The sequence below is a fragment of the Xiphophorus couchianus genome, chromosome 11, assembly GCF_001444195.1.
Source record: "Xiphophorus couchianus chromosome 11, X_couchianus-1.0, whole genome shotgun sequence".
NCBI classification, from domain to species: Eukaryota; Metazoa; Chordata; class Actinopteri; order Cyprinodontiformes; family Poeciliidae; genus Xiphophorus; species Xiphophorus couchianus.
The window spans coordinates 11901537-11920870 of NC_040238.1; the positions used below are offsets into that span (position 1 = coordinate 11901537).

The 19334-nt window shown below is 40.5% G+C and overlaps 1 protein-coding gene across 1 annotated transcript; it reads left to right on the forward strand.

The window, feature by feature from the left end:
* Nucleotides 1–145: 145 nt before the first annotated feature.
* On the forward strand, nt 146–8585 carry tmem120aa (transmembrane protein 120Aa). Its single transcript, XM_028032445.1, has 12 exons — nt 146–525; nt 1675–1793; nt 2278–2409; nt 3031–3090; nt 3177–3272; nt 3388–3477; nt 4389–4454; nt 4576–4637; nt 5490–5582; nt 6926–6990; nt 7100–7168; nt 7901–8585. The coding sequence occupies exons 1-12, from the start codon at nt 448–450 to the stop codon at nt 8012–8014; spliced, it is 1044 nt and encodes a 347-aa protein (XP_027888246.1). The 5' UTR covers nt 146–447; the 3' UTR covers nt 8015–8585.
* The last annotated feature ends 10749 nt before the right edge of the window (nt 8586–19334 follow it).

A 19334-nucleotide genomic window follows, 5' to 3' on the forward strand; every position in this document is an offset into this window, starting at 1 on the left:
AGTTCCTTACGGCGTGAATGCGAGGTGGCGTCATGATGCGCTGACGCTGATTGGCTGAGAATTCATAACGGAATCGCGAGGATATGTTCTGATTGGACGAACTAGTAAGAAAACGTCCTCAAAATTACAATAGGAACAATACTAGCGACATACCGGATGTGGTTCTAAAAAATAAAAATGTTTAACCTTCAGAAAGGAGAGGCGAACAAGGATTTAAAAGTAATAAATGAAAATGTAGCAGCTGTGGCAGCAGAAACCAGCCTTTTTCAAAGCACCTTCATAGTCGCTTTGTTTTTCCCGAGGCTCTTCAGCGTGACGCTTTTACAGAGAAAGGCATCAGCTGGACGCGGGTGTCGTCCGCTGATGTCGCGTTGACGGTTACAACTGTCGCAAAGGAGCGTTCGACTGTTTCACAATTCCTCCTGATTTCTAAGCAACGGGGGATAAATGTTGTTCGGTCCAACGGATTTATCCGAATGTTGTCGGGAATGGGAGGATTTGGAGAAAGAGCACCAGAATATTCAGGTTTGTTTAGTTATTGTGTCCATCTATAGTAAACAATTTAAACACTTGCTGCCCCGATAAGCTAAAAGACGGTGTGTGTGTGTGGAGACTGGAGGCTGGAATCCACCTTCAGCAGATAAGCTTCAATTATGATTATCAGGAACATTTAAATGCATTTTAACAGGCCGGTTCTTATAAGGCAGATTTGATCACATGTTATTTTACGTGCAGCTACTTGTCTGTTGAAATGCTTAAAGGGTCAGAATTAGCTTTAATATATTTCACAATAATCCTATTTCATCACGGTATGTAGTAACTCTTGCAAGAGGAGCCCAGACCCTACAAACCTGAGATTTATGTTTAAAACAATTTTTTTTATTGATTTTATGAAATATTTAGATTTTTCTTTTAAAGAATTTTGTTGTTTTTTTATTTTCTTTGAGCCAAATTCATCAAAAATAACAACTTGATATGAACAATGGGTGTTTAAAATACGCTAGTTTCACTTTCTGAAATGACCAAAAATATTGACTTTATTAACATTTTTTAGATGTATTTATTAGCCCATCATTGTGTCCATTCTGCATCTTTCTAAAAAATAATAGGCTAAATCATTTTTTTGCCATTTTCCCTCCAAAGCACCTGGTGGTGATTTATTTATATATTTATATTTTCAAAAATCACTTTCGGCAAATCCGGCAGCATTTAAAATGACTTGAGTGTTTTACAGCTCTGTTCTTTTTTTTTTATTGCAACATAACAATAAAGAAAATAAAAATATGTATATACACCTACACAACTCTGTTCTATTTACTGAATATAGTAGAATAGAATAGAAACAGCCTTTATTGTTCTGCAAAGAGGAAAATGTATGTGTAGCAGCAGCATCAGATATAAATGTTAACACAAATAGTGTAAGATATATACTGTACATTAAAAGAAAAAAACAAGATTAACCATAACAATGACGATAATAAATATATCAAGCTAGCAATCCAAGGGATGCGCAGCGGAGTCAGATCATCACTTTTCTAAAACATGTCTATAAAACATTGAAAAAGACAGACCACTTACAATACAGTATATCAGTAGAGAAACAAACGTGCAACAGCAGCAGAGAAGTTATTTAAAAATGAGTAAGAATGCCTCGTCAATCTACTCCACCTGCAGGAAACCCATCGACTGTATAAACAGAAGCTTGAAGAAATGACAAGACTGCAGAGCAGCTTCTCCAACGCCATAGCACGGCAGAGGAAGAAACTGAAGGAGTTCAGTCTTCGGCTGAGGAAGTGAGTGTCAACAGGAAATGATATATATACAGTACAGACCAAAAGTTTGGACACACCTTTTAATTCAATGAGTTTCCTTTATTTTCATGACTATTGACATTGTAGATTCACACTGAAGGCATCAAAACTATGAATAACACATGTGGAAATATGCACTAAACAAAAAAGTGTAAAACAACTGAAAATACCCCTTATATTCTAGTTTCTTCAAAGTAGCAACCTTTTGCTGTGATCACTGCTTTGCACACACTCTGCATTTTCTTGATGAGCTTCAAGAGGTAGTCACCTGAAATGGTTTTCACTTCATAGGTCAACCTGCCCTGTCAGGTTAATAAGTGGGATTTATTGCCTTATAAATAGTCATGAAAATAAAGAAAACCCATTGAATTAGAAGGTGTCCAAACTTTTGGTCTGTACTGTATATATATATATATAGATATATATATATTTTTTTTACGTTTGTCAAAAACGTTTTCTCCATCAGACGCAAAGAAAATCATCGGACATCCATGCTGAGCCCAGAGCTGATGAGTTGCGTCTCTAAGATAGAAGAGTCCATCAAAGAAAAAACGAATGCTTTCTTTGAGATGGAAGCATTTCTGCCAAAGAAGAACGGGTAGAAAGACATTGGAGTGGAGTTCTATCATGATATTTTGTGGGAATGTTGTGTCACTTAAAACTGTACTACTCTTTTAGATCATTTTATAGCTGTGACTGCATAGCACGGCATTTTTTCAATACGTTCCTTTAGGACACCCGTCACAAAAACACTGTGATTTGCATCACTAACACAGCAACTGCATTTAATCATATGTTTGAAGTACGAAAAAACTAAAACTACTACTACAACAACAAATAAAACCTAAGCTGAAACTAAACAACATTTAACTAATGAAAACTAGCCAATACACTCTAGAAACTAATTTAAACTAACTGAATTAGACCAACAAAATGTCACTATGAAATAAAACTAAACCAGAATGAACAACCCAAAACTATTATAACCCTGGTTCAGATTTGTTTGTATTTATTGATACGCCTTTATAGAACACACAGTGGGGGAAAGTAGCAAAAATGATATCATTAATGTGAATTTATTGTGACAGCAATAAATCCAAATCTTGATTCAAAATTTATCGCAATAAATGATACACTATGTGATAAATACCCACCTCTAGTTTGAAGTGTAGAGCATTGAATATCCCGACTGACTGGTTTCTGCGTCTTCCCTGTTCAGGCTGTACCTCTCGCTGGTTCTGGGAAACATTAATGTAACGCTCCTGAACAAACAGGAAAAGTAAGTTGCACATTCTCAGTGCAGCCACGGTGCAGGCGCTTCAGAGCCGCTTCACCAACCGTCTCCTTGTGTTTCTCCCCACCCAGGTTTGCATATAAAAGTGAATATGAGAAGTTCAAGCTGGTCCTGACCTTCATCCTGTTCGTGTTCTCCTTCACATGTCGCTTTTTGTTCAGCTACAGGTAGGAATGGCTCAGATTTGACTCAGTTGGTGGATTTTAAAAGCTGCAAGGCAGCAGGAGATTTGGGTTGTGTGATGACGCGACGCATCCCTGATTGTTTTTGCTCCTGTGTCAGAGTCCTGGACGCTCTGTTCAACTTCCTGCTGGTGTGGTATTACTGCACACTCACCATCCGGGAGAGCATCCTCATCAGCAACGGCTCAAGGTCTGTACCTGGTTTCATCCCATGTTGGGCAAGAGGCTCCGTGAGAGATCTAAAAGTCTAAAACACGTCCAGCGTTGGGATTCAGCCTAAAGATTTTCTCAGATTTTCTATTTGCATATTCAAAAGAAATGTCTGAAACTTGATAAATTAGTAGCTAATACTTCAAATGAACTTGTATCCACATGTTGTAATGCTCAAAAAATACAGAAAAATTATGAATAGTTCTGCATGTTATAGTGCAAAACAGGACTGTGGGACAGATGTCAGTGGCCAGGAACCTTCATCAAAAAGACATTGTATGGAGCTCTGGTAGTGCCAAAAAGAAGTATAAGTACTTATACTAATAAGTACGTATAAATAACCCCTCTTTTACCTGTAAGTAAGAGGTGGTTTTACTTTTTTGTCAGTAAAATGTGTATAATAGTGCATAAATACCTACTGAATGGAAAATGGATTTATTTTATGAAAGTTTTTTTTTTTTCAAATTAAATGAGAAATTGTTCTCCTAATAAGTGAACATAGTCAGCTGCTACACCACAAAAACACAAAATTTTACCAATAATTTTTGGCATAGTCTATAGTACAAATATCTTAGTATACCTGAAATAAGATCAAACTGATAAGTAACAGCAAGGAAGAGGAGCTTGTTTTAATTCATGTTTGTTTAATTAATGTATTGCATTCTTAGTTTATTGTTGAGTAGGTAAAAGAAACTTTGCTCTTTGACCCGTACGTCCTTCTGACTCGACAAAAAGTTTAAACGCATTTGGTTTGGATTGAAGCGTATTCAGGTGTTTGAATGAATTTGAGCGATTTCGCAAGGATCCGCTCCAGATCCGATCAACACAATGTGAAAAGTATTCAGGGAAGGAAGACGTTTTGCCAACTCTGAGCATCTTTTGCTGTTTCAGGATCAAAGGTTGGTGGGTTTTCCATCACTACGTGTCAGCCTTCCTGTCTGGAGTCATGCTGACTTGGTAAGACCTGATCTGCACTCCGACCCATCCTCCACAGTTCGTAACTTAACGAGCCGTATTATTACTTATTTATCCGCTCAATCTCATCACCTCTCTCACCTGGTGTGACCTTTGTTCGCAGGCCTGACGGCGCCCTCTACCAGATGTTCAGAAATCAGTTTCTATCCTACAATCTCTATCAGAGTAAGTCTGTCTGGGCCAGTTTCACATTAAATAATGGGTCAAAACGAACATCTTTCCATGTTTCAACCTGTTATAAATTGATTATTGAAATAATTGTCAAGTAATTTAGTAACTGACTAATTATTGACTAAAGTATACAGACTCTAAAAATGGCCAGTTGCTGAAAGAACAACAGTCGGAGCAGATATTAAGACAAAATTGTACAAAAAATATTTACGTTTTGCATTTAAGATGAAAAACCTTTTTTGTCTGCAAGTATATTCAACCCAGAACTCTTCAAATTCTGTAAAAAAATAAAAAAATCTTTTGATAGCTAACTATTAATTTAAAACAACAACAATAAATGGATTAGTGGTGTATTGCTTTTAGCTGCAGATTCATCCTTTGGTAGGAATGATCAGCTGTACACTAAAAAAAATGCTGTTATTGTGTTTTAGGCAACAAAATGTTTATTATTTTAAAAAGGAATTGGAACATTTTAATATATTGATAATATTGTGTAAATAGGGGTAAGTCATTAAATGAAAAGTCTATTGAATGTGCCAATTTTTTATGCGATAAATCATCAGAATAATCGATAGACTAATTGATAACTAAAATAATCTAGTGTAAATACACAAATGCTTGTTTAAAGGAAGATATTTTCAAACGTTAGTCTTTTTATATCATATTTTAATAGTTTAAAAAAGGCTAAAGTGGTATAAGAGTTTGCAAAGTTTTTAAATTGAATATTAGAAGATTCAGCGGAAAGACGTGAAGTTATTGTTTTTTGTTGTTGTTTTTTTTTTCAGAATTAAATTTGTTGCCGAACATACAACTGATCCATTGTGATGTTTTGTTTCCTTTTTGCAGGTTTTGTTCAGTTCCTGCAGTACTACTACCAGAGTGGCTGTTTGTACCGACTCAAAGCGCTGGGGGAGAGACACAACATGGACCTCACAGTCGGTGAGTGAAGGCAACACGTTTACACTTTAAGCAACGTCACGACACAACAAAAATGTGGAGAGAAAAAGAAGCAGTTTTATTTAACTATGTACCTGCAATATGTAGAGATGGGCGTTATATCTGCATTAAAATTGGCAGCTATATTGGCCGATTTCCTTGTAGCATATCGGTTTTGGTCCGATAAATAAAACTGGGCTGATATTAACGACCAATGTTCATTGCCAACTTGTTGCCGTTTCTGTTTCTGGAGAAAACAAAAACAGCCTATTATCTTAGCTAAAACACCACATATACCTTTATATGCATTAGTATTAATGTTGGGACTCAATTAAAATGTTTAATCATAAAGTTAATTGCAGGTTCTGTAATTCTTTTATCAAAATTAATCATATTTTATTCAAAACCAATTGACAAAATAAGCAACATTTTCTGTCCAAAAATGTTCAGTTTTGCTGCTAGATTATTGAATAAATAGATTCAACAGCAAAGATATTTATTGTTTTTATTTTATTCCGTTTATTCGACCATGAGGTTGATTTATTCTCTAGAAATGTGGACCGTGGTGCTGACATTAGCTTTGCGGATGCTGCTACATGTTAGCGTTGAGATGCTATTTTAGGCTTGAATAGCTTTGCTGATGAGCCTTTTAGCACAACTTGAACATAGCAATTGTCAAACAAAAATGTCTGACTAATTACGTTAAAAAATGTAATATGCTAAAAATACATGTAATTAATTAATTGAAATTAGCGCATTAAAGTCCCAGACTTAATCAACACGCATAGTGGAAACCGTCTTAGCACTACCACAGAAGCTAATATATCTTGTTAGCTTATGTGCTAACAAAAGAGCACAGAAGCTATTGGCGTTTCAGCCTATCGGAGCCTAGGAAAATTAATGGTGCTTTTGGATTGGTTGCATTGCAAACATCAACCAATAGTGTGTCAAGTTGCATTTCAGCTTTCAAAGCTGCATTTAAAAAAAATTATATCTTTATGCTCGATTAAATAATCCACGCATTTTCTGTGAATAATTAGGAACCACATTTTATAGAAACAATTCCAGAATAGCTCAACGAATAACGTGTAATATCAGTTATTAGCACGTAATGACATCTATATTCATAATGGTCCACATTTTCTAATCTGTGACATTCTCCCCATTTAATCAACATCATGGCAAAACAAGACAATTACAGGATGAGAACGTTATGAGCAGGAGTTTCTGTTGCTCTGTTAGAACAGTTTTCCTGTCTCTGCTGTAAAATGTTTCAATTGAGCCTTCGTAGCAGCAGGACGTCTGTCTGAGGTCAGCTCAGTTTAATGTCCTCTCTGGGTGTTTAGAGGGCTTCCAGTCCTGGATGTGGAGAGGCCTGACCTTCCTGCTTCCCTTCTTGTTCTTCGGCCAAGTATGTAGCCTCCGTTTTAAAAGTGACATCATTCAATAAATCAGATTTATATTTTTTTTTCCTGAGTTGTCTTGTTGAGCTTGATTTTTTTTTTTTAATTCGGTTCCAGTTTTGGCAGCTGTACAACAGCATGACGCTTTTCAAGATGTCCCAGCTCCCAAAGTGCAAAGAGTGGCAGGTTAGTTTCCCCCTAGAAAAACGTCATTCTCTTCTCATCAGTTGGAAAAAAATCCAAAGTATTCGCATACCTTGAACCTTTCCACATTTGTCGCATGCTGCATGAGGTGGCCACATTGGACATGTAGAAGATGCTCAGGCAACGTCACAACTGATTTTTTTTCAGATGGCTGGACGGTTCATTTGGCCTTTTTCTTGTCAGAAACTTTCCCATTTCTTGTTTGCTTTTGTTTTATGCTAATGTGAGGAGCAAAACAGCTTGATGAGTTTGACAGGCAGCCAATCAGAAAATGAGCATCAGAAATAACATTTAGATAAATGATTTTAACTTAGATTTTATATAAAAAACAGCATGATTGAATAACAGATAAATTAAAGAAAAAAAAGATGGGATTCAATTTGTTTTATTTTTGACATTTTTCTCATCTTCCCTACAACTTTCTGAGGCCCCCGCAGTGCCCCCTGGTGGTCCACACTTGGACAAACACCGCTATAAGCTATTGACTCAGGAGGCCTGAATACAAATGTATGCCACACTAATCAGATTTTTATGTTTAAGAATAGCTGAAAACCAATTAGATTTTCTTTCCACTTTACAAATCTGTTGGTTCTGCCACACAAAACTCAAATCACATACATGTACATAGAGTTTGGTTTTAGTGTGCCGGAATATGTTAGTCTGTTGAAATAAAATGAATTTGATTTGTTTTTGCCGTTTTATTTTGCCGTGCAGGTGTTGATGTGTGGCTGCTCCTACCTGACGCTCTTCATAGGAAACCTGTTCACCACGCTGCGGGTGGTTTACCAGAAATATGTAAACAAGGCAAACAAGCCCAAGAAAGCATGAGCACGCCGCAACCAGAACGGACCGCCAACATGGCCTCTCGGAACCAAACAGAAACCGTGGCAGAGTTCTGAGGAGCTAAATTTGGGCCATGACGTTTGTTCAAAAGGAGAAAAAAAAAATGAACTAAACAAAAAAGATGTGAAACTGAAAAATATGTTGAAAACTGCTTTTCAGACTCAATGTCTTTCTTTTGTTTTCCCAGTTTCAGTTTTTATTTTCTCTTGAGCAAACTTTCTGGCCCCCATTTAACTCCGTAGAGTTCCTCTGTCCTCGTGGACCATTTACTCACTTCGCTGCTCGAATGTGATTTGAGGTTCTTGCATTTCACGTTTGTCTAAATTGAAATTAGATTAACTTTATTATTATATTGATTATTCTTTAAAAAAAAAATCAAGCAGTTTCTTCACAGCTTTCTTTTTCGTGCAGTAGGAATGACCGTCCATTTCAGAGATTGTCGAAAGTTTGAAGGGATGGGTTCATTTGAATAATATTTATTTAAAACTTTTGACTTTGCTCAGGAGCTGCTCTGTTATAATAAAGAGCTCTGCAAAATAAAAGTCTCTGAACCTTTTTGTTGAATCTTTTCATGTATGGAAAATGAATTAATCTAGTTTTAGAGGCAGCTGGAAGGATTTTTGCGTGGACTTTCCTTATTTCTTTTACTTTAGAACAGTTATGTGTAACCATGGCAATAAAGTATTGTTTTCACAACTAGGAGCAGCTTAAAAGTGTAAAAACTCAAAATATTCCCTGAGTTATGACCTCAAATCTTAGAGGAGTTGAAAAGGTCCAGGGACTGCCACACAGCAGCAGTCTTTAGTGAGAGGCCTCTTCAGAGTTGCTGCGAGACTGACTGCTACTGGATTTTCCAGTATAGTAACACTTGTTTATGGAACTCTGATAGTTTAATGGCCAATTTATGTATATTGAAATAAGCTAGAAGTACAAGTTTTAGACCACCTATTTTGTTAAATATGTAGTTAGGGACAGAATACCAAAATAACTGAGAATTTTAATTCCAGGATTTCAACCAATTAATTTTAAGGGTTCTGTTAAGACATTCAAAGTCAATTACTTTCAGACCGCCATCTTTGATTTCTTTGACCATATCACTTTTCCATAGGTAGTGTAGCCCGTTTCTCCAAATAAAGTTCATGTTCATTTTGTTAATAGTCTTAGTTAAGCTATTTGGGACAGCAGTGCTACAAGTTGAATAAATCAATCTTGACAAACTTTCCATTTTTGATAAGTAAATTCGTCTTAAAATACAAAGGTCTCGTTGGAGCCATGAGTTAAGTTTGGATTTACGTTCTTTAATCTTGTTTTCAATAGTTAAGGTTGATTCTTGGTTTTTGGTTATAACAGTTCCCAAGTATTTCATTTCAGATTTAATTGGAATGCTAGATATTTCTTTTAGGGGAGTGTCGTGAATGGCTATAAGCTCACTTTTTTTTTTAAACTTAGCATTGGTCCTGAAAAAAGTTTAATTTTATCAATTACAATTGGAACTTGCTTGTGATTTTTTAAGAAAATGGTGGTGTCATCTGCTAACTGGCTAATGATTAATTCTGTACCGAAAACGTCTCATTTCTCAATGTCTGCACAGTTTTTAAGATAGCTTGCTAACATTGCTGCAACCAAATTAGAGATATGGGGAAAATGGGACACCCTGGAGGAATTCCAACATTAATGTTAAATCTAGCTGTGGTGCCCTTAGGTAGTATTACACAACTATTAATGTTTTGATATAGACCTCTAATTAAGTTAAAGTTTGCTCCAAAACCTAAATGTTCAAGAACTGAACATAACATAACATTAGCATCATCTCTGTAGCTTTGTCCACGGAAGATAATTCAGTTCAAACATTAATTACCGAACACCTGGATTCTTCGCTCATGTGGCCATGGAGTCGTCTTCTCCAGCAGGTCTCGGCTCAAAAAATGTCCTTCTCTTCCGTTTTACCAGTTAGGGTGCCATGGTACATAAACGAGATGTTTTCTACTTCCGGTAATTTTAGACCTCTCTGTAACAACAGCACCACAAGCTGACAAAAACAAGAATTACAACCAGTCGGTGAAATAAAAGCAAAACATGGTTTACAAAATACATTTTTGATATGTACCCATTTTTCTCCTGGTTACGTATACATGTGTAGTTTACATGTGTAGTTAATATTCAGCCATATTCATGTTTCAGGTTTGATGTATAGCTCTTCACATAAGCGTATATTTTTGAGTTCCTGTAAGATTGTTGTTATGAGGGGCCGTTTAGGACTAAAACTATGTTTTGTCTCACACACTCTACTAAAGACTCATACGCACACACAAAATACTAAAATTACACATATACACTATTAAAATATCACACACACATAGGATACAGACATACTGTTCTGAATGATAGGTCGATGTATGTGTGTGTGTGAACTAACACTAGGCTGAATGAATGAATGGGGATGGGACTTGTATTTCTCTGTATAAAAGACTCATTTTTTGTATGTGTTGCCACGGAAGAGGCGGTTGTTACCACAGTGACGTTAGCTTCAAGTGCTAACCTTCAAGGGCGGGGCTTAGATGACGTCAGACTATGACGATATAGGATCATCAGGCATCCAATCAGGATCATTCTTGCCAAGTTTGGTGCAGCTCAGTTGAAACATGTGGAATCTAGAGCCAAACATATGGCAATGGCGTTACAGGTCACTTCGCCACGCCACCATGCTCCATCGAAACCAGTCAGGGTTGGAATACACAACCACTTATACCACAGCAGGTACGGAAAACCACAAAATTCAATCATGTAGAAATCTACTGTTAATCTCTTCATGTTAAATAAAAAATATTACTTAATATTTAAGTATTTAGTCATTATTTCAGCTTGACTCATTCAGAACTGTTCTGATCGTTTCCATAGCAACGATCAGAAGCAAGACCTTGCCCCAGAAGTCCAGTGAGCTCACTGATGAGGTCATAGATGACATCATGTACATCACAATAGATCAAAGAAGTTCTAAAGATTTAATGTGTTGCGCTCCAACATTGAGCCCAAACAGTTTTCAGAGACCAGAAGCCAACATGAAGATCAGTGATCATTTCAGAGCCTTTTTGGACAACTTTCATTTTCACCGTGAGACAACTGAGGAGAGCGAGGACGGATTAAACCCCATAAAGATGACCCAGAACATGAGACGCTTTGAGAAAGACATGAGACCTGTGGAACACTTTTTTAGAAACCTGTCTGCTTTGTCCAGCTGGCGCTCTGTGCACATGACTGCCTGTTTTTTCTTCATCTACATGTGCACAGTGTGGCATGGCTGGACCTTTTCTTTCGTCGTGCTCTTCATGATTCTCCAGCTTTCTGTAAATTATTTAATTTCCAAAGGCTGGAGGATCGAGTGGAGCATCATACCCGACATGGGTGAGCCAGTGGAACATCTACAAGAGAACCTAAATATGGTTCAGATGTTCCACTGGGTTGCCAAAACTGCTCAGAAAACCCAGAAGCTTTTTGGAAACCTGGCCGACATGCTTGAGAAGATAAAAAACCTCTGCATGTGGGCTCGGCCAGAGCTCACTGTTAAGATCTATGTGATACTGTGGCTGTTTTTTATCTTCTCATGCATGTTGCCATTCCAGCTGCTGGGTTTTATCCTAGGTGTTTCTGTAGGGATCAAGATTTTTATCATCAACTTGATCTTTGAAAGGTTCCCAAAGCTGCGGCAGCAGTTTGACGTCCCCTACAACCTCTGGGCTGATTTACCCACTGACCTGCAGCTGAGGGACCCCAGAAACACCTTGCTGAGCAGGTGGAAGGCCAAAGCAAAGGCCCGATGGAGCACGGCCCGAAGGAGCATTTCCAATGCTCTTCTCGGTGCCAGAAGGAGGCTCGTTTTCCCTCCACGCTCCCGCTTCATCGGGACCTTGCATGCATGGCGACGTCGGGTATGGCGACGATAGCGGACAAAATGTGTCCCAGGTCTCTCAGGATGACGGGAGCAACTGCTTTTGGAAAAGCGTTTCATGTTCAAGGAACCACCAACGGATGTCTGTGGGAAAAGGTAAGAAATGAAGTCACACCTGACGTTACAGTTTCTCCAGCCCCTCCTCTTGACCATGATTAAGGAACTTTTGGAGAGGAGCTAAAACTAACAAATTTGGAAGATGAAAGAATCCCAGAACCAAATCATGATTGACCATTTTGAGGCTGGAGAAATCTGACTGGGACTGAACATGTGTCCTGATGTGTTCAGTTAAATGAAATTATGGGATTAAAAGGTAAAAAGATTTGACAGGTTTCCTGTTTGCAGGTTTCTCTCCGGGTGCTCCGGCTTCCTGCCACAGTCTGAAATTAAGACTGTTTAGTTAATTGGCCTCTAAATTGTGCTCAGGTGTGATTAAAACATTTCTTTTCTTTTCCTTGACTAAACCGTTTGCCTGGGTCTGAATTCCTGCCTGGGATCTTCTGTCTTTATGGGGTTTGCATTTCCTCCTAGTGCATTAGTGGGTTCTCTCCGGCTTCCTCCCAGAGTCCAAAGAAATGATTGTTGATTTATTTGGCTTGTCTAGTTGACCTTTGCCCCATGTCTTCTTCCCTCTCTTTTGCTTAAAGTAGTTTTGGCCAAAACTACTTTAAGCAAATGTCAAACATACATTTTTGTGATTACATTTCATAAATATCAAAAAGTAGTTTCCTGTTTGCAGGTTTCTCTCCGGGTACTCCGGCTTCCTGCCACAGTCTAAAATCACGACTGTTTAGTTAACTGGTCTCTGAATTCTGCTACGGTGTGATTAAAACATTTCTTTTATTTTCTGAAATGTTTGCCTGGGTCATCTTGCTGTGGATTGCCACATGACTGTCCCTTGCTGTGGCAATCCATCTGCTCAGGAAGGTGTTTCTGGTTCAGCTGCAGGTCGGTGGGTAAATTAGCCCAGAAGGTGTAGGGGGCGTCAAACCGCTGCCGCAGCTTCGAGAACCCAGGCTGGGCTCTTCTGTCTTCATGGAGATTGAATGTTCTCCAAGTGGGGCCAAAACTATCCATCCATCCACCAAGGGGGCAACTTCGTTGGCGAATCCCTGGAGGCGGGTCCGGCGAACAATGTCGGCACAGGGGCTGGACCACCTGGAGGCGACGAGGGAGCTCTGGGACCACCTGGAGTCGTCGAGGGAGCCCTGGGACCACCTGGAGTCGTCGAGGGAGCCCTGGGACCACCTGGAGGCGACGAGGGAGCTCTGGGACCACCTGGAGGCGACGAGGGAGCTCTGGGACCACCTGGAGGCGACGAGGGAGCCCTGGGACCACCTGGAGGCGACGAGGGAGCTCTGGGACCACCTGGAGGCGACGAGGGAGCCTGGGACCACCTGGAGGCGACGAGGGAGCCCTGGGACCACCTGGAGGCGTCGAGGGAGCCCTGGGACCACCTGGAGGCGACGAGGGAGCCCTGGGACCACCTGGAGGCGACGAGGGAATCCTGGGACCACATGGAGGCGTCGAGGGAGCTCTGGGACCACCTGGAGGCGTCGAGGGAGCTCTGGGACCACCTGGAGGCGTCGAGGGAGCTCTGGGACTGTGGCTGGCCTTTATCTTCTCATGCATGTTTCCATTCCAGCTGCTGGGCTTTATCATAGGTGTTTTTGTAGGTGTCTCATAGGTGAGAGACGGTGAGAGGCGTCGGGCAGGAGTGAGCATACTTGTTGCTCCCCATCTCGGCGCCTGTATGTTGGGGTTTACCCCGGTAAACGAGATGGTAGCTTCCCTCCGCCTACGGGTGGGGCGGCGGGTCCTGACTGTTGTTTGTGCTTACAGGCCGAACGACGGTTCAGATTACCCACTCTTCTTGGAGTCCTTAGAAGGGGTACTGGAGAGTGTCCCTCCTGGGGACTTCCTTGTTCTGCTGGGGGACTTCAACGTTCACGTGGGCATTGACAGTGAGACCCGGAGGGGTGTAGTTGAGAGGAACTTGTGCTTTACATCACAAGTCATAGAAATAAACAACAAAGATGTTTATCATTTTTAATCTGTTCTTCAGGTTTCAAAATGTTTTTCTATCCGTTTATCTTCGCAATTTCATGGAGTTTCTGTAGAAATGTGATTATAAATGAGGGATGTGCTGTGGTGGCACAGGGGTTAAGTACAACCCACATAAGGAGGCCTTAGTCTTCGTTGCGGCTGTCGCAGGTTCGATTCCCGGCCTGGCGACCTTTGCCGCATGTCTTCCCCCTTCTCTCATTACCCACTTTCCTGTCAAGTAACTATCAAATAAAGGCCGCTAGAGCCAATAAAACCTTTAAAAAAAAAAGAAAAAAAGAAATGTGATTATAAATGCTAACATTAGCATTAGCTGCTACATGTTTAGCATTGAGGCTATTTTAGGCTAGCATAGCTTTCTGACAGGCTAACTGCTTTTAGCACAACTTGAACACACTGGTGTCTCCCAGCATCCAATCAGATCGTTGGCTTTTTGCTGCGGTTCTAATTATTGCTACAATATTTTCTCTGATGTTTATTTCATGAACTCTAATTGGGCCGAATCTTCCTTTAACACTTGAGGTTCTGCAATAACTTCTATTTACAGTCGTGAACCTCCAGCCCAGATCCTGTCAGCAGCAGCTTTAACCCGCCTGGTAGAAACGTTAAGGAGAAGCAGAGCGAACAGAGACCAGGTGGTACCAGGTGGTACCAGGTGGTACCGGGGCTTTGATCTGCATTGCGACTCGTGGTGACAGTCGGTACCGTGTCTTATATCAGGATGTCTGATATAAATCAGATATTCTTTCTATCTGTCGGTGGACCGACTCAAGCTGCCTGTAGTGAACCGGGCTTTTAGCAGAATGATGAAGTTAAAGTCAGAAGTTTCTCTGCAGCCAAAACATTTCTGTGTTTATGGGCGAGGCGGGTTTTGTCCCGCTATAGCGAGGACGATTATAAAAATATAAATAGAAACGGTTTTTCTAACGTCAGACCTACGTTTTTATTCACAAACCAGTGTATGAAAAAATATTCTTGCCCATAATTTGATAGAGGACACAGATCCTGAATGGGCCAAAGTGTCAGGAAAAACTCCTGAACGAGCCGAACTGTCAGGAATAACTCCTGAACGGGCTGAAAACGGGCCGAACCGTCAGGAGAATCTCCTGAACGGGCCGAACCGTCAGGAAAATCTGAACGGGCTGAAAACGGGCCGAACCGTCAGGAGAAGCTCCTGAACGGGCCAAAGTGTCAGGAAAAACTCCTGAACGGGCCGAACCGTCAGTAGAAACTCCTGAACGAGCAGTACTGTCAGGAATAACTCCTGAACGAACCGAACTGTCAGGAATAACGCCTGAACGGGCCGAACCGACCAGGGCAAACTCCTGAACGGGCCGAACTGTCAGGAAAAACTGGTGAACGAGCTGAAAACGGGCCGAACCGTCAGGAAAATCTGAATGGGCCGAATCGGTCAAGGCAAACTTCTGAAAGGGCCGAACCGTCAGGAGAAACTCCTGGACGGGCCGAACCGATCAGGGCAAACTCCTGAACGGGCTGAAAACGGGCCAAACCGTCAGGAAAATCTGAACTGGCTGAAAACGGGTGTGTGACACCCCTATAATTGGAGCACACACTTCGGTCCCCCTTTTTGAACAGGGGGACCACCACCCCAATCTGCCAATCCAGGGGACCTGCCCCCGATGTCCATGCAATATTGCAGAGTCATGTCAGCCAACACGACCCTACAACATCCAGAGCCTTAAGGAACTCCGGGCGAATCTCATCCACCCCCAGGGCCCTGCCACCGAGGAGCTTTTTAACCACCTCGGCGACCTCGTCCCCAGAGATTGAAGAGCCCAACCCAGAGTCCCCAGGCTCAGCTTCCTCAATGGAAGGCATGTTGGAGGGATTGAGGAGGTCTTCGAAGTATTCTGCACGCCGGCCCACAATCGTCCCAAGTTGAGGTCAACAGCACACCATCCTCACTATAAACAGTGTTGGTGCTGTACTGCTTCCCCCTTCTGAGACACTGGATGGTGGACCAGAATCGCCTCAAAGCCGTGCGGATGTCTTTCTCCATGGCCTCTCCAAACTGCTCCCATGCCTGAGTTTTTGCCTCAGTAACCACCTGAGCCGCATGTCGCTTCGCCCGCCGGTACCCATCAGCTGCTTCCGGAGTCTCACAAGCCAAAAAAGGCTTGATAGGACTCCTTCCTCAGCATGACAGCATCCCTCACCTAAGGTGTCCACCAACGGGTTCGAGGGTTGCCACTGCGACAGGCACCGACAACCTTGCGGCCACAGCTCCGATAAGCCGCCTCGACAATGGAGGCACGGAACATGGTTCACTTGGACTCAATGTCCCCCACCTCCCCCAGAACGTGTTCAAAGTTCTGCCAGAGATGGGATCGGTCTCAGGGGATTCCGCCAGACGTTCCCAGCAGACCCTCACAACACGTCTGGGCCTGCCAGGTCTGACCGGCATCCTCCCCCACCACCGGAGCCAACTCACCACCGGGTAGTGATCAGTGGACAGCTCTGCACCTCTCTTCACCCGAGTGTCCAAGACGTACGGCTGCAGAATAAACGACGACAAAGTCGATCATCGAACTGCGGCCTAGGGTGTCCTGGTGCCAAGTGCACACCCTTATGCCTGAACATGGTGTTAGTTATGGAACAAAAGAACACCACTAGAGTTCAGATTGGGGGGGCAATTCCTCCCAGCCTAGTGTTAGTTCACACACACACATACATCGACCTATCATTCAGAACAGTATGTCTGTATCTTATGTGTGTGTGATATTTTAATAGTGTATATGTGTAATTTTAGTATTTTGTGTGTGCGTATGAGTCTTTAGTAGAGTGTGTGAGACAAAACATAGTTTTAGTCCTAAACGGCCCCTCATAACAACAATCTTACAGGAACTCAAAAATATACGCTTATGTGAAGAGCTATACATCAAACCTGAAACATGAATATGGCTGAATATTAACTACACATGTGAACTACACATGTATACGTAACCAGGAGAAAAATGGGTACATATCAAAAATGTATTTTGTAAACCATGTTTTGCTTTTATTTCACCGACTGGTTGTAATTCTTGTTTTTGTCAGCTTGTGGTGCTGTTGTTACAGAGAGGTCTAAAATTACCGGAAGTAGAAAAAATCTCGTTTATGTACCGTGGCACCCTAACTGGTAAAACGGAAGAGAAGGACATTTTTGAGCCGAGACCTGCTGGAGAAGACGACTCCATGGCCACATGAGCGAAGAATCCAGGTGTTCGGTAATTAATGTTTGAACTGAATTATCTTCCGTGGACAAAGCTACAGAGATGATGCTAATGTTATGTTATGTTCAGTTCTTGAACATTTAGGTTTTGGAGCAAACTTTAACTTAATTAGAGGTCTATATCAAAACATTAATAGTTGTGTAATACTACCTAAGGGCACCACAGCTAGATTTAACATTAATGTTGGAATTCCTCCAGGGTGTCCCATTTTCCCCATATCTCTAATTTGGTTGCAGCAATGTTAGCAAGCTATCTTAAAAACTGTGCAGACATTGAGAAATAAGACGTTTTCGGTACAGAATTAATCATTAGCCAGTTAGCAGATGACACCACCATTTTCTTAAAAAATCACAAGCAAGTTCCAATTGTAATTGATAAAATTAAACTTTTTTCAGGACCAATGCTAAGTTTAAAAAAAAAAGTGAGCTTATAGCCATTCACGACACTCCCCTAAAAGAAATATCTAGCATTCCAATTAAATCTGAAATGAAATACTTGGGAACTGTTATAACCAAAAACCAAGAATCAACCTTAACTATTGAAAACAAGATTAAAGAACGTAAATCCAAACTTAACTCATGGCTCCAACGAGACCTTTGTATTTTAGCACTGTGGTGGAAAAATCTATTTCCAAGCACTGTTCAGGTAAAATCACTCAATCAGGTTTATTCATGAATTGCGCACAAGTCAGAGAGCGTGTAGGACAGTCAATAATGGAGCAAGTCTGAACGGAAAGCTCTGCCAGGCAGAGACAACACATGAGTTTTATACAAAAGGGATCCACAACATAGGAAACAGACTGGTTCCCATGCAGCTGAGAAAAACAGTGTCCAACCTTGTACATGTAACCCAAATAGCTTTATCTTTTTGGGACTATTCAGAAACTTAGAATAAACATAAAGTAATACAACTAGCAGGTGTGACCTTATTGTAATTTTTCCACATCATTTCCCCCCCTTTTGATTATAAGTAAATATAATATTTAATATTAATCATCATTTCCCTCTTTGGCTAAAAGATATAACATAACACTATCCTGGAAGATGTGACAGAAAGAAAAAAACAACAACAAAAAAACATATACGCAAGATACGAAAAACCTACCGGCATTCACTTATTGAACCCTGTAACAATATGACTGTCAGGTAGGAAAAGTTATCCTGCAACCCGTCCTTGCCAGGGAGACGTTGTGGAGGAATCACACCAATGATTGAAGACATGAAAAAATCAAAAAACACACACAAAAAATTTAACACAAAAGCTAAAACCAAAAGTAAAAAAACAACAACAAAAAACCCAAGAAATAATAAAATCAAGTAGTAAAAAAAAACAAAAATCAGTGTCGAACAAAAATTCAAGCTTAATAGAAAACCTTCCCGATAAGTAGTTAGAAATACAATTTGTACTGAATCACATATATTTGAGCAATTTAAAACCAATGCCACAATTCTTAACAAGGAAACTCCAACTAAAACTTAAAAGGAAAAAAGCTAAAAAGAAAAAAAACGAACATATTTCCAGATCAAATGAAATGTAAAATCAAAATATAAAATGCATATTCAGAACATGCAGAAAGGACAGGGATTTGTTTTTGTAAAACATAGACATTTCTGTAATGCGCAAAGCAGGATAGGAAAGCTAAGCTAGGATACTAGCTTGAAAATATCAATGATTAACTATTTAAAGACAAAAAAGCCAAACATCACACATTAACCTCCTCATCACTGGAGGACAAAAAGTCCAAGTCATCAGAATCATCACTCAGGTAGGTAGGGTTACGGAACTGATCGGTTTTGTGAGTAAGGAAAGTGTACTTCAGGAGATGAACGTTAATGAGAATTTCTACTATCCTTTTAAGTAGGGGACTCACATAGCAAGAGAAGATCACTAATATCCCCAATACAATAAACACAGGTGTGAGAAGTTTTATTAGGAGTTGTCTCCAACCGTTACCTGAAAATCACGAGAACCAATCAGATGGAGAAGCATGGTCATCATTAAGAGCGTTCTTTAGAGCTGTCAGGTTAGACAGTACATGAGTAACAGCACCACCATCTTCATC

Coding starts and splice junctions, on each gene's coding strand:
- tmem120aa (XM_028032445.1), top strand. CDS start 448: ATGTTGTTCGGTCCAACGGATTTATCCGAATGTTGTCGGGAATGGGAG. Junction 6,991..7,099: donor CCTTCTTGTTCTTCGGCCAA/GTATGTAGCCTC, acceptor ATTCGGTTCCAG/TTTTGGCAGCTGTACAACAG. Junction 7,169..7,900: donor CAAAGTGCAAAGAGTGGCAG/GTTAGTTTCCCC, acceptor TTTGCCGTGCAG/GTGTTGATGTGTGGCTGCTC.